This window comes from Camelus bactrianus, chromosome 3 (genome assembly GCF_048773025.1).
Source record: "Camelus bactrianus isolate YW-2024 breed Bactrian camel chromosome 3, ASM4877302v1, whole genome shotgun sequence".
Lineage (NCBI taxonomy): Eukaryota > Metazoa > Chordata > Mammalia > Artiodactyla > Camelidae > Camelus > Camelus bactrianus.
The window spans coordinates 67,760,513-67,775,639 of record NC_133541.1 but is presented as its reverse complement, the minus strand read 5'-3'; the positions used below and the strand labels follow the sequence as shown (position 1 = coordinate 67,775,639).

At 40.0% G+C, this 15,127-nt stretch overlaps 1 protein-coding gene across 5 annotated transcripts in view; it reads left to right on the top strand.

Moving 5' to 3' along the window:
- LIX1 (limb and CNS expressed 1) overlaps positions 1-15,127 on the top strand; it is a 55,776-nt gene that overhangs the window by 30,702 nt on the left and 9,947 nt on the right. For all 5 annotated transcript variants that reach the window (XM_010949538.3, XM_074360404.1, XM_045512515.2 and 2 more), the window contains 2 exons: positions 10,407-10,547; positions 12,661-12,756. In XM_010949538.3, the coding sequence (XP_010947840.1) occupies positions 10,407-10,547; positions 12,661-12,756 (237 nt within the window). The remainder of the gene's footprint in view (positions 1-10,406; positions 10,548-12,660; positions 12,757-15,127) is intronic.

Below are 15,127 nucleotides of genomic sequence, written 5' to 3'. Positions count from 1 at the left end.
AGCAACACAAGGGCCAACAGATCAATGTCTGGCTCCCCTCTTGATGAACTCAGAAGGAAAGCCTCTCATTGTTTCAGCAGCTGTTTTTGTTTCCAAATCCAAAAGGGGAACTTAACTTAGTGTTTTGTCTTATTTTATATTTTGATTAAAAGGTTTGTGATTTGCTTTTTGTTTTAAAGCCAGTTACATGGTCTTCCATATAGTCTGCTAGAATGATTTGGATTAATGAATTTTATTCTTGTTTGGGATAAAAAGCAAAAATTCCTTTGCGTATAGTACTAGACCATGTGATTATTTATGTGCACAAGTATGATTGAATAAAAAATGTATCCCCTGGCTACAATGTTGATGTGATAACTCGATTTACTTGAAATGTAGAATACTAATTCATTGGGATATTACATCTTTTTCTATATAAATATTTTATTGTTAAAATTGCTTCACATTAAAATAGGTGTTAAACACTGGGGTCGGGTACTTAGGCTGTTTGTATCATGCTAGGCACCATGTGAAATTAAGAGATTTAATATTTCCATAGGCAAACTGTTGATTGATTTTTTTAAATTTTTCAACCAATATTTGGTGTTGTGTAACAGGGCTGCACAGTTGGGAGACATGAGAGGGAACACTGAGAACAGATGAGTTTCTTCCAAAGTTCTGTCTCTGAAAGGCCTTCCAATTTTATGCCACTTGGTTTTCAAACCAAAGCCTTTGCCTATAAAGACACTTGGAAAAACTACTTTTCCAAAGTACATACTGCTTAAAAGAAGGATAGGGGTATTTAACTTTGTTTTGTTTTATTTACTTTTAAGGCAGTAAGCACACATCACCTATATTTTCAGATATAAAACACATATGTTATACTTTCATGCATTAAATGATTCTTCTTTTCAAAGTCCAGGGAATTAGAAGTATATTTAAATCACAATAAACTAAGTTTATAAAATTAAGTTTTTCCCGAGAGAGAAGGACCAAGAGAAAATTTGATTAATTCGTAGACTTGGTTAAATGGAATTGTAATGCTCTCTTTTTACTGACTATTAAATCAGGCCTAGCCTTAATATTCCATGCCCCAAATAGAGATTTAGTTCCTGCCATAAAATTGAGACTACTGCCCTGCACTAATGCTGTTTTAATGCCAACTATTACTGTTTGAAAACAGCCATGACCTCTTCTCTGTCTCTAGAGCTGTATACCTTGATGCAGATGCACACCCTATGCAGTGTAACTTAACTTCTAAAGGAGGTGCTTCCTGGTAGAAAGCACCACAGGAAAGCATCCTGTTTTGCAACTAATGAGATTCAAAGATAGGAAGGTTAGTTATAACCCCTTCCTATTTGAAAGTCATATGTAGGCTAATGATCAGGCTTTAATGGCTTGCCCATGAAACTGGGAGTGCATATTGTTTTAATGAGACCTTTTATTTATTCCCCAGACTCCTTTCCTAACTTTAATTTTTTTTATCAAGCAAAGTGAATAGAGATATTCACATATTGCTGTTCCAAATAGAACAGCAGTGTGTAGTGAAAGGTACACTTGGGAAAAGGCTCCGTGGTAAACAGACTTGGGGTAGTCTCCGGGGGAGTCTCCTAGCCTTAGTTGATAAGCTAGGAAGATGCTCATTGTCTCATGAGCTGCTGAGTGAGGAAGAAAGACTGACTCCCTCTTGCCCTACCCCACCCCCCACCCTTCTAGGTGCAATCAGAGCCAAGTCTTTTTACATCAAAGCAACTATAAAAATAAACCCAAACTTTGAGCCCTGATCAATTCATCTTGTCTTCACCTTAACTTGAAAAAAGAATAAGAAGAAAAGAAAAAAGGGAAAAGAAAAAAAAAAACCTCAAGGAGCAAAACACAACATGGTTTTGTAATAGTTACCAGGGACTTCGGTCTAGGTATGTGTGTAGAATAGCATTTGCGGCAGAGGTAAACGAGGAGGAGGCCAGGTGGTTTATATTATAAAAATAACATTCTGACCCACCATGTGCATGAAACGTTTCTTTCAGTTGACAGGAACTGGTGAGTTTTCTCTGAAAATTGGACTCCCAGACCAGTCCCCTCCCCCATACCTAGCAAAGACACCCCCCCAATTCCCAAATACACAGAGCTCCAAATTGTTCCCAGTGTATTTGCAGCCAGCCTGACCAACACAGAAAGAGACACAATATTAACTTGGGTGACTGAGTTTCAACGGTTGCCCTTTTTCACATCACCATCTGGAAGGGGAAAAAATGCTAATATATCTACAATTAGATAAACTGGAACACATGCAAATGTTCATGCTTAGACCAGGGCAGTCAAGGTCTTAAAGAACTAAAAGGGGGAAAATTAGCAGCAGGGCCTGGTTTGTGGCATTCTTTGTGCTGATGGCTTCCTGTCAGGATGAAACTGAGGTGTTGGTGACACTGACCAGAGCTGGCAGGCTGTACACACAAACTCTGCAAGTCACTTGCTGAGACTTGGACCCTGAGTTACAAAAGCAAAATGTTCCCAACCACCTGAATGACAGACTTGACAGTCTAAAGGATCTGGACAAGAATTCTCACCTCTTACAGAGTCCGTTTATTTGGTTTTGCCACTTGCAAAGTCCCAGCTTAGGACAGCCCCTTGGGTCTGAAGTGCCATTGGGCAAATGCCACCTAAATCACACTGACCTGCCCTTGGCCCCAGGGAGGACAGCATCTTTGAGTTTGCATGTAGGTACAACCTGTCACATGTATGATACATGATGGATCTTATGCAGAAAATCTCTCTCCTTACAAACCACTTTTCAATTCCTTGAATACCATTGGTAGGCACAGAATGAATTGTACCTAATTTGGTTTTATACATTTAGGATCTGCAGACTTTTTTTTCCCTTGATGTCTTTAAAATACAAATATGAAAAATTCTAAGAAGTCTGTTGTTTGTTTAAGATGGAGAGAAGTTACTTATATTGATGTCTTTCCACATGCTTTTCTAAAGAAAAGCTGGGATGTATGGACAGAAAAAGCTTAATGTCCAGAAGCAGCTACTCAACACATGTGTCCTCCCTATTTTCTAACACAAAGCATGGACAAAATTAGTAATAAAATGTGGGTTGCCAGGAAAGTTACTGTCCAGAGTATAAATTGTGTCATCCTGGCTAAAAAATGTTTCTGTAAACAATAACACACTTATCAATAATTTTAAAGTATTTAATAAATAACTAACAATAAAACTAATATCTTATACATCTCTACGTTTATAACATGTCCATGACTACCAACATTTTATTTCAGTTAATTTAAGAACTTCTGTATATCCAAAAAAATTGACTAGTCACTGTTTTATTTCCAAATAGCCTACTGACCCACAAATTCAATCTTGATTTAGTTTTGCCATTGCATAGTGTGACACGTGGAATATTATCACTGAAGAGATAAAAACTGCTGAGTGTTAAAGGAAAACTGAGACCTCAGCTAAGTTGGGAGTGCGGATATACTTCCTAAGGGCCTAATTTTAGAGGAACATTCATAACAGATTTTTTTTTTCAGCATGAATGCTGCTGTCCTTGACTTTTGTTTAGAAGCAATTTCTCTAGTGAGAAATTAGCACATTTGACGTTAGCAGAGGTGGCTATATCTCTGTGATATTGTGATTTATAATAACATACATTTGATCTGGTTCCTGGCAAAGATCCCCTAAAACCCTCGGAATTTCCTAAGTGATAGGAATGATAAATGAATCTTTTATTATTCATAACAAACCCCTTTATACTGTACCTGAGTTTATGTTAATGAGATGGCTTTTGGGGATGCTCCTAGGGATGGGGCAGGGTTGCTAGGAGAACCAGACATGTGATTAGAAGTCTATAATTTTCAGTCCCAACCTCTGACCTACAGGGAAGGGAGAAGAACTGAAGACTGACTTAATCACCAATGGCCAAAGATTTATGTATAACTGAATCACTGTGCTGTACACCAGAAACTAATACAATATTGTAAATCAACTAAACTTCAGTTTTTAAAAAATCATGCTTACATTATGAAGCCCCCATGAAAATCCTAAATGGTAGGATTCAGAAAGCTTCTAGGTTGGTGTACATATAGAGGTGCTGGGACGGTGGTTTGCCTGGAGTGGGCGTGGAAGCTCTAAACCCCTTCACACATACCTTGCCCTAAGTATCTCTTTCTCTAGCTATTCCTGACTTGTATCCTTTTACAATTAGTCAATAATCTATTAAGTAAACTGTTTTCCTGAGTTCTGTAGGCTGTTCTAGCAAATGATGGAAGCAGAAGAGGGAGTCGTGGGACTCTGCCATTTTTAGCTGGTTGGTCAGAAACACAGGTGACAACCTGGACCTGTGATTGTATCTGAAGTGGGGTCAGACTTGTAGGACAGAGTCATTAATCTGTGGAATCTGATGCTATCTCAGATGGACAGTTTCAGAATTGAGTTAAACTGTAGGACACCTAGCTAGTGTCAGAGAATTAGTTGGTGTGGGGGTTGGTGACCAGAGTATAGAAGTGTAGAGTGTTATGGTAGAGGAGAGAGTTCTCCCTTTCAACCATGGAGCCAGTGAAGCTTCTGTGTAGGCTCCTTTCAACTCCTATGCCAATATTTTAAATTTTTGATTCCATACTGCTTTTCTTAAACAAGGTCCCACAAATTGTGTAAGCTTCAGGCCCCACAAAACCTGGTTCTGCCTCTGCCAATTAGAAATGTGTCACAGAAGGGACAGAAGCTAGAGCAACATTCCTCTAAGAATAGTCCTGGATCCACCTGCCTCAGAATCACCTGGAAAACTTGTTAAACTGTAGGGTTCCCCATCACAATCCATCTGAAAAGACTAATTCAGTAGTTCAGACTGGGGTCTGGGAATATGAACTTTGAGCAAATTCCCCAGAGGTTCTTACTATGAACACTAAAGTTTTTGAACTATTGGTTTGGACTCCTGGCCTAGGAGCCGTTGGGCTCCTAGAAGCTTGTTGATGAGCCAACATCCAAAATAAAATGCAAAGCCAGAATGAGCTGGTTTGGAAAGAATTTCTTATCCAGTGGAGCTGGGGACTTTTAATTTGAACGGCTTTTGCTCTTGAAGAGTTACCACATTGTTACCAAACACATTTAAAAATTGTTGAGCAATCTTATGTGGTAAAATCCCTTATTGTCTTGACTCTATACTTAATCAAGTGGTCCTTTCCAGCCAACACAAGAAACTTCCAACAGAGGATGACATTTGATCTTCTCGTCTAGACATAGCTGGCCTTTCTCTCTCCATTTTCTTTCTCCCTATAGTCCAGGTGAGGGAAAGCATCAAAAGGACAATAGGTGGGAAGAGGGTATTAACATAATTGTCAGCACACGCCCCTCATCATTGGGCAGTTTCTTGCTATAGTGTACTGCTTCCTCCTTGGCCTTTTCTTCTAAATGACATTGAGTTCATCATGTGGGGATGGGAGGAGATACTCTTGGAGTCTTATGCCAAACTGACCCATGGAATATCAAAGTGGGAACCTGGGCTAAAGTACTATCTATACTGATTTGGGGAATGCTATGAGACTTTGGCCAAATTATGTATCCTCTCTAGTCTGTGGTGGGTGACCATTTCTGTGACAACTAGAATAGTGTCATGGTTAAAACTCTGAGCTCTCAAGTCAGATCTGGGGTTTAATATTGTTTTGGTCCCTTTTTAGTTGTGTGACCTTGGGATATGTAACATTTGTTTTCTCATGGGCAAAATAAGAATAACAACAAAACCAACTTCATAGGATTGTGGTAATAACTAAATGTGACAGTCAATATAAAGTGCTTAGCTCAGTGCCCAGCACATAGGGTCAGCAATGAGGATTACTGTTAGTGAGCTCTCTCTCAAGGATGGGCTGAGGGAGTTCCTAATTACCTGATGTGAGCAAAACCTTTGTACTGTCTATCTATGACTGGGTAACAAATTGCCTCAAAATTTACTTTCATGGTTTCACATTGTTTCTGAGGATAAGGAATCTGGAAGCAGCTTAGTTGGGTAGTTCTGGCTCAGTGTCTCCCAGGGGTTGCAGTCAAGCCATCAGTTGGAGCTGCAGTCATCTGAAGGCTTAACTGAGTCTGAAAGATCAGCTTCCAATTTCACTCAGAAGGCTGTTGGCAGGAGGCATTAGTGCCTTTCAGTAGGACTACTCACAACACAGCTGACTTTTCCAAGAGAGAAAGCAAATGTGACCAAGATGGAAGCCACAGGGCCTTTTATAACCTAACATCAAAAGTGACATACCGTAGCTTTTGCCATATTCTACTGGTTACACTGACCAACCCTGTACAGTGTCGGGGTTACCGCACAAGTGTGTGAATGCCAGGGGCTGTCTCAGAGGCTGGCGACCACCACCTTTAAATAGTTTTCCTGAGCAATGCCACATGCTCTTTTTTGGGGGGGGGGCTTTAATTTTAGATTAGAGCCAGGAGGCTTTGAAATGATTATAGTGGTTTTTAATCTACCAACAAATGAAAGTCATCTAAACATCAAAATAATTGTCTGAGTGGGGTCTGCTAGCCACTTGAAAAGCATGTGACTCCACATGCCAAAGAAATCCACAGCTGACTTTAGTAAAATCTTGACTATTAAATATTCCAGCTCTGCACTTTCACAGAGTGCAAAGGACAGAAGTTGTCTCTCTATATTAACAAGCAAGAATGGTTAGCGGAAAAGGCATGGTTTACAAATCTGTATTTATGATTGGGGTCTGGCTGAAAAACAGTGAGAATAAACCATACAACCTGGGAAGTCTAATTCCAGCAGGAAGTTGCTTTGAAATAACATCATACTTCATTCACTCCCCAACTGATGTCTTTGATGACCGGTTTGGACACATCAATAAAACGTCCTGTCACTTACCATATTTTATTTTCTTGCAGAGTTTCCCACTGTTTGATGGTAACTCTAACAGTGCCTGTTCTTACAGCAGACTCCACGTGCTGATTTAGATTTGCCAAGTAGATTGCCTTTGGTTAAATTTCTTGCCCAAGCACAGGTCCTTATGGTTTGAGAGGTCCCATTAAAAGATCCCTAAAGGAAAATATGCAGCTTTACTGGCTTGGATTTGTAGCTTCAAAATGTAAAAGCAAGCGGCTGGTTAGTATTATAGACATTTTGAAGTACTTGTCTTTCAGAAATGCAAAGAACAATAGCAAGAAAGCCTTTGATGGCTCAGAATTTATTTTATTTTATGTACTTATTAATTGGTACACTTTCTCCCCAATTTTAACCAAAGATTCTGTACATTGAAACAATAAAATAACTAAAGACATGTGTCTCCTTTAAAATCTTGATATTGGTTAAGTCTCATAGTCCTTTTCCATGCTTTCTGGGTAAAGGCTCTTTCTGTTCTCAGCCCTGCAGCACTTTGATCTCGGAAGCGGTGCCATTTGGTTGTAAATGTATGTGGCGCCTTTGATCTAGTACTTAGCTGGTCTTATTTAAAATAGATAGCTTCTTTTATCTAAGTAGTGTTTACTAGGTCTCTCTCTATGAAAGATGGTTTAAATTGCTATTATTTAGATAGAAAGTTATATAAAGTTTCTTAAGAGTGCTTGTATCTGAATCTAATTCTCTAAATTCTAAACTTCACCAGCTCTATTATAGATTTGATACAGCAAATTCCTATTAAAATGAGCTGTTCCTACAGATGTCAGGTTAATATTTGCAAAAACTTTGTTTGCTTTTTAACAGGGAACTGATTTTCCAAAGAATAATAAACATTTCCTACACTCAGGCAAAAATAGTACTCTCAGAGTGTCTGAACTTAATGGCCAATTTTCCCTCTGAAATTCACATATTACTATATTTTTATATTACTGGTTTATGAATACTATAAAGGGTTTATTGAAATGGGACTTTTTAAAGTAATAAATATATATCTTGAATTCTCTTCTTTAAGAGGTTTTCTTGAATATTTTGTCAGGCACTTTACTGACTTGTGTTTCAATTTCCTAGGCTGCATTCAGTTATTCATCCAACAAACTTTGTTGCAGGTATAGAGACACAGAGATGATTGTCACAGACTCTGCCCTTAGGTTGCCCACAGCCTGGGGTCGGGGCAGAGAGCACTATTAGACAGTTACATGGCAGTATTATATGTGCCTCTCATGAACAGCGGTCCTCACAACCTGCAATTAGGAATGGTCAGGGAAAGCTTCATGGAAGAGTTGGCATACAAGGTTCAGTGAAAGCCTGCTGACTCAGAACTCAATGTCTTGTATATACCCAGCCAAGTCCATAATGCAAAGGCAACCTATCTGCCCAACTTTCCTGACCCGCTCCTGGGTTTATTGCAGGTGGCCTAAATCTTGAGAATGGTCTAAAATTTGAATGGCTTTGCTGCCTGAAGCTACCCCAAAGCCTTCTAGCTTGTCATTCAACACTAAGGAGAAAAACCCCAAACCACTTCTCACATACACATTTAGAACTTTAGCTCCACTCTTCATTTAAAGGAAATATTGGAAATCTCTTTGTGTTGTAAGGTAAAATAGCTGCCTTTAATTGTTCAGTTTTTTAGGCTCCCTGCACGTTTTTTTCCCCATCCTCCTAGGTGTCATGTTCCTACCATTTCAGAAGTCTTGTCATTACTCCACCTATATACTAACCATGTGTGAGCACTTCCAAGAGCTGACCCTGGGAGTGGGCACTCTGGAGGATGCCCAAGAAATGTATAAGAGGCCCTTCCCTGGCCTGGAGATTGGGAGAGGGAAAGGAAGAATTAATAGTCAGAACTGTTCCAGAAGGGAGGTCGCAGTGGGAAAATCAGAGGGGGCCAGGGCCTTACCTCGGGGGACTCATACTGGGTTTGTGGAGAAGGGGAGGAGAGGCAGCCTCTGGAGGACACAAGAGCATGAGTTTGGAGTGTTCTTGGGTCAGTCAAGGATGGTCATCGTGGGGCAGATGAGGTAGAGGTGGAACGTGCTAAAAGCAAAAGGAGGGTTTGGCTTTTTCCAAGTGGTGCTACCAAACCCTTGAGGCTGATTAACTGCAAAATGAAGTGGGATCTTTGGTACTTTCCCTCTTCCTCAACATCAGTCACCAAAGAGTACTGATTCTGAGAAACTTGCATTTTAGGTAGTAGGAGGCTTGGAGATTAGAGAGTCTGGCCTTCCCGTTTGTCCAGTGAGGAAATAACCTCCAAAGTTCAGGCATCCCAGGTTCATAGTCACTGAGTGGCAAAGCCAGGGGTGCATGGCCACCTTATGGACCAGGACCTGGGACTAGGCTTCTCTTCTGGGGGTTGTTTTCCACTAGGAGTCCTGGAGTAGTGTGTAGGACCCTAGACAGTTCCCAGGAGCCTGTAGCAGAGAGGCCATCACACCCTGAGGTCCTCCAACAGGTGTGGGTTCAGGGGATAGTACAGTTCTCATAGGGCTTCATCCTCTATCTTGACCCTCCACCCCCAGATCCACGCCAAGCCAGAAACTGAATAAGAGGAGTTGGAAATAAAAGATACAGAGAGGACAAAAAAGACTCAGGATAAACTGAGCAGACCCATGTGAGCCACAGGAAAGCCAGACTAGGAGGATGAAGAGCAATATTACATTTGAGAAAAATGAATTTTTTTGTGAGTTACTAATCATAGACTGCCTATGGCCCTTAACTTTTGGAAGGCCAAACAGAGTATGTCCTACCCAAACTGCATAGACTGAGAGCAAAGTAGAAAAGGTGGTCCTCAGGAAAATCTGGGAACTATTATTAGAAGGAGGGTGAAGAATAAGTGCTAGAAAAGCTAAAATAAGAGATTTTGATGGCAGCCCCCTCCTCCTAACCTGAAGCTAAGAAAGTATAAGCCTGAGATGTTCTCATGGAGTGTTACCATGTGACAGATACTCTCAGTGCTTTGTCTGTATTAACTAATTGAGGCTATCCTCACCCTGTGACATAGGAACTACTATTATTCCCATTTACAGAGGTGGAAACTGAGGCACAGAAAGACTAATTTGCCCAAGGTCTTTCAGCTAGCAAGTTCCAGAGCTGGGATCTGAACCCAAAGAGTCTGACTCCAGAACCTGTGTTCTTAATTACTGTGTTAAAATTTTCTCCCATTTTCCTTCTTTTTTCAGTGAAATAACAATTTGAAGAAGACCCTGATAATGAATGTAATCACCTAGCACATAATAGTAGCCATTATTATTTTTCTTATTATTTATCAAGAGAGTATGCAAAGCCTCTGGTGCACAGTAGACATTCAATGACTGAGAAATAAGACAAAAAGCATTTGAAGACCAAACAAGATATTTGCATGGGCTCTAGGTATTGAAAGAAAATCTTCATGGTCTTCAGGGAATTAGCAATGGGTATGAAAGAGTAAGTACAGACAGCAAATGTATAAATAGAAATGTCCAGAGACGCAGGGTAAAATGGTGAGATGCTGAATCCTTTAATGACTCCCTTTTCTCCTTCCCTTCTTAAGTGCTGCTTAAGTAGAGCTGAAGCCAGACGGGATGCAGCTAAAGTGGCCCTAATCAACTCCCTCTTCAATGAGCTGCCGTCCCGGAGGATCACCAAGGAATTCATAATGGAGAGTGTGCAGGAAGCAGTTGCCTCCACCAGTGTGAGTACCAACTAGGGAAGGGAGGAGTGGGCTGTGCTGAGAATACTGAGGCATTTGAATCTTGGGAGATACTAATGTGAACAAGTTCTTTAAGAATTCTTCAGGTTTAATTTTTAACCCATTAAATCAATAATTTCAGCAAAAAGAACTCTTAGGTTGGAAATCTTGAATTTGGAGCTGGTTCCCTATTCCATGTCTCAGTAATATTCTTTAGCCTCCTTGGATCATGGTTAATCAAGCTTCAAATCAAGGTAGATAATCTGATCCACCTTGATTTGTTTATTTGAATATTTGCTGTTTAGGGAGCATTGATTCTTTTAGGGCCTGAGAATGCATGCAGTGGAATAGTGCTTTAATCTAGAGATAAGGAAGCTCAATTTTCCCCAAACTTGACTAATCATAAAAATCACCTGAAGTCCTTATTAAAAGGGCTGATTCCCTAGCCAGCATGAGGAAACACTGACTGCCTAGATTTGGGAAAAGTCATGTGTCCAATATTTGTTAGCTGTTAGAATTATCATGCTTAATACCAATTTTTTTTTCAGAGAGCTTTGGAAATTTCTGTAATGGACATAATTAAATGCAAAATGCTTTAAGAGCCAAAAACTCTGTCTTAGACATTTAGATGATACATTTTCTCCACAACCCAGGAGTCGATGATTTGCCCCATGAATTATTTGGAGCTCCTAATCCTTATACCTCCAAACTATAAGCCATGGAGGAAGCCTTGGGTCTTCACTGGGACAGGTGTCACCCTGGTGTCCTCCAAGTGCAGGAACTTGGCATTACCAAAGGGATTAGCGACCTCCTGGTTTCTCCTTTAGCATAAGTAAACCCCATCTGAGATTTTCATTCTCTGATTCCCTTAATCTGACTCTAAAGGTTCTGTCATTCTGAAGAAGCTGCTGATAATGGGGGTGATATTATCACACTAGCAGTGATCTTTTTGCTCCTCTTCCCCTTATAAATGCTCTTATCATACAGGGGAGAGATAAGGGAAGAGGCAGAGGACAGAGAGTGGTTTTCCTGGCAGAGAGATGTCAGGGAGCTCTGTTCTATATCTGCCCTGCGGATGAAAGGAAGCCTTTATTTTCCTGCCCTGTAAATTTCAAGTGCCTTTGAGGGAGAGGAGTTAGGAAAATGATGCCTGATTTATATGTGTGGAATTTACTCAGGAGCAGGGAAGGGCCCTCAGTATAAATGTAATTTATCATTTTTTCATGGAAATTTCTAAGGAAAGAGAATATATATGGTTTGCATGCTTCTGGATGGATTTCCTCTGGGATATTTAAAAAGCCAACATAAATATTTCAGCAGTAGTGTGTTAATGTTATTGCATTCAAAAGCTATAAATTTGCTGCTATCTGATGCTGGCAGTTGTTTGTTCAGTCTCACAAAGCCATCGCCCACCTTCCCAGGAATCCAAGGCCGTGGGATATTGAAGGGCAGGCCCCAATGCCATTCCAGTGCTCATGTTAGCTTTTTTAATGCCACTTCCCCTAACCAAACTGAAGAGGAATTTCATTTCTTCCCATCACCCACCCACCTTGTTTCCGAAAGATTAAGTGGTCCAGAAGTGAAAAAATATATAAAAATCTATGTCTCCAGGCCGAACACTGGCATATTATGAACAGCTCCCATTAAGAATCATGGTGGTAAAATACGAATGGTCCATACAACCGGAGAGTTTTTTTCCCTGTCAGCTACATAATTTGCTTGGTGATCATTGGAATCCAAAGGAGCAAGGTCAGCTTTTCAAGATTTCAATAACGGATGGAGGCAGCCTCAGAGGGCAACCGCTCAAACATTAACGCTACCACCAACAAAAACCCTGTGGAGAGATATGGGGATTTCTGCTTTGGGATAATTATTCTTTTAGCGGTTATATAATCAGTTAACGTTCTAATCAAAAGCTAGATTCAAATTGATGACAAAATCATATTTACTCTAAGTCATAATGAGGTAAAGGATTTTATCAGCAATCAACTGGTTGTAGAATGCACACCTGAAGGACAATGAAAGGCTCGCTTTGCGGCCACAGGATTAATTCAAGACCACTCAAAGAAGAGGAGGAAAACTCTGTAATACTTTCCTTTTCTGCTTCCTTCCCAAGGGCACTTTGGATGATGCAGATGACCCCAGCACCAGCATCGGAGCCTATCACTACATGTTGGAGTCAAACATGGGGAAGACCATGCTGGAATTTCAGGTACCTGACTTCCTGCCACATCTTAGTTTTGCTACCCAACCCAGAAGCCTGGGAGGTTGCTACTCTTACCACTAACGTCTCCTGTCCCAATAATCTTCACTTTTTTTGTTTTGGTCATTTTAATTTAACCCTCTTAGGATCCAGCACCGTAGCTCCTTTTTAGCCACACCTCAGTAGGTTAAAACAAACAAGCAAACAACACACAATCTTTGCTTTCTTAAAGGGAAGTAAAAGACTTAAGAAACAGGTGAGGAACATGACTGTCTTACGACTCTGTAACATTTTACCAGCTTTTCGATATAAAACTCTCCCTTAAACCAAGTCAAACAGTTTGAAGTGTTGGTTGTGACTGGTTCTTAATTTTCAGAAGTCATAGATGAAGGTGCCTGCAATGTATATTAAACAATTCCCCCCTCAGTTACGGTTTTCCTGTTAAACAAGATCTGCCACCCTCTATCGTTAACTAAATCAAAAAACGGAGCAAGCTGTAACCATTTTCATTCCTCTGCCAACAAGCAATAATAGAGTTGAGGAAATATACTACCTGTTATTTGCAAATTAAATAATTGTATTAGTAACAATAAGAATAATAGTAGCTAACATTTACTGGATGCTTACTCTGTCTGGCACTATGCTAAGCGTTTAATAAATCTTACCAGAATTTAACCCTCACAATGGACATATGAGTATTTACTATTCCCATGTCATCACTGAAGGAGGTATGCTATATAGCTTGGTAAATGGCACAGCCAGCCTGATTTCTGAGCTCACACTCCTGACTTTTCATCCTATATTGTGCTGTCCAGACGAAAATTCAGTAGTGTTTGAGAATGAACATTGTGCTAAAAAATCTAAACTTGAATGCAGTTAACCATCCATGTGTATCAATACTAGTAGGGATCAATGTGAAATGTTATAATGAGAGCCTTTACCCCCTGAATTTTTTTGGAGGCGGGGGTTAAATTCCAAGAAGCAATCAGACATATAAAGTTTTATGGACAAAAATGTCCATCATGGTATAATTTACAGTGATGTTCCGGCTGAGCCCTGAAGCCACCAACTTTCAAATACCTTCTTTGTTACCTTTCAAACTCTTTTTTCTGATGAAAATGACATAGCCACTTCTCCTGGTGGATATGCCCCCCTGCCTGTTTTTAATAATCAGCCATTTCCTCATCATTCTCTTGTTTGATTAAAGCAAAAATACTCTAAAGCAAAAATGCCCTGTCCTAGGAAGATCTCAGTCACCCAGGTTTCTCCTTAAGTGGCTGTGATCTCACTGACCTTTGATGTTGCTTGTCTTGGTTTGGAAGAGATCTTAAATCTCACCTTCCGGTGTAGATGGGGGCACACATCAGCTCAGTGGTTCTGAGCCCAGGCTTGGGAGTGGGCAGGTCCATTTTAGCCTAGTTCATTTCCTCACCTCTAAATCTGTTTCCTCATTTGTATGTAAATCAGGAAGAATAGTAGTAGCAACAGTAGTAGTGGTGCTACCTCGATGTGCATTGTGAAGATTAAATGGGACCACACAGAGAGTCCAGAACAGCTCCCGGCATATAGTAACTGCTCAGTGAAGGTTAACAACTATTATATTTATTTCTGAAGAAGGACTGCTTTACTCGAAATGCCAGAGGCTCCTGGAAAGATCCCCTTGACAACAGCATCTAGCATAAAGGCTTCAGAGGACATGGTAACTCCCCTGCACTAAATGTCTCAGGGCCCTTGCCATAGAATAAAATAGTAGAATTGTAAGGGGTCTTTTTTTTTTTTTTTTAATTTCCTTAACAGTCTAAAATCAAACAGAAAAAAAATAAAAGGGAGGAGCATGACAGAAGGGAAGGAACACAAACTTTTAAAAATACAGACCTAAGTGTGAAGCCTGCACTACCATTTGGCATTTGTGAACTCAACCATTCCAAGACTCAGTTTTCCCTCCTGTAAAATAAGCATCATGATGCCCATTGTGTAGGATGTTTGTAGGACTTACATAATATGACATCTATAAAGCATCTAGCACAGTGATTTCCCCAAGGAAGAACCTTGTTTATTTCCTCCCCCTTCAATGCTGACGAAAGAATGTTGTACTTCTTTTATTATAGAATGAGCGTTGCCTGGCCCAGTATATGGTAGCTTGTATGGGATTTAGTAGCTATTTTCAGAAAATCAGGCATGTTTTTTTAATGCCACAAGTTAGGCTGCCAAAGATAGGAATGCAAAAAAAATTTTTTATGCTTAAAATTCTGTCCAAGTACTATGAAAGGCTGTACTCAACCACCTTTTGGTAATATTTTAATTGCTTTGCTATGAGCTACATGTTTTTTGTGTGGTCCTTGTAGCAAGGTATTTAAATGTGTGAAATAATAATTTAAAT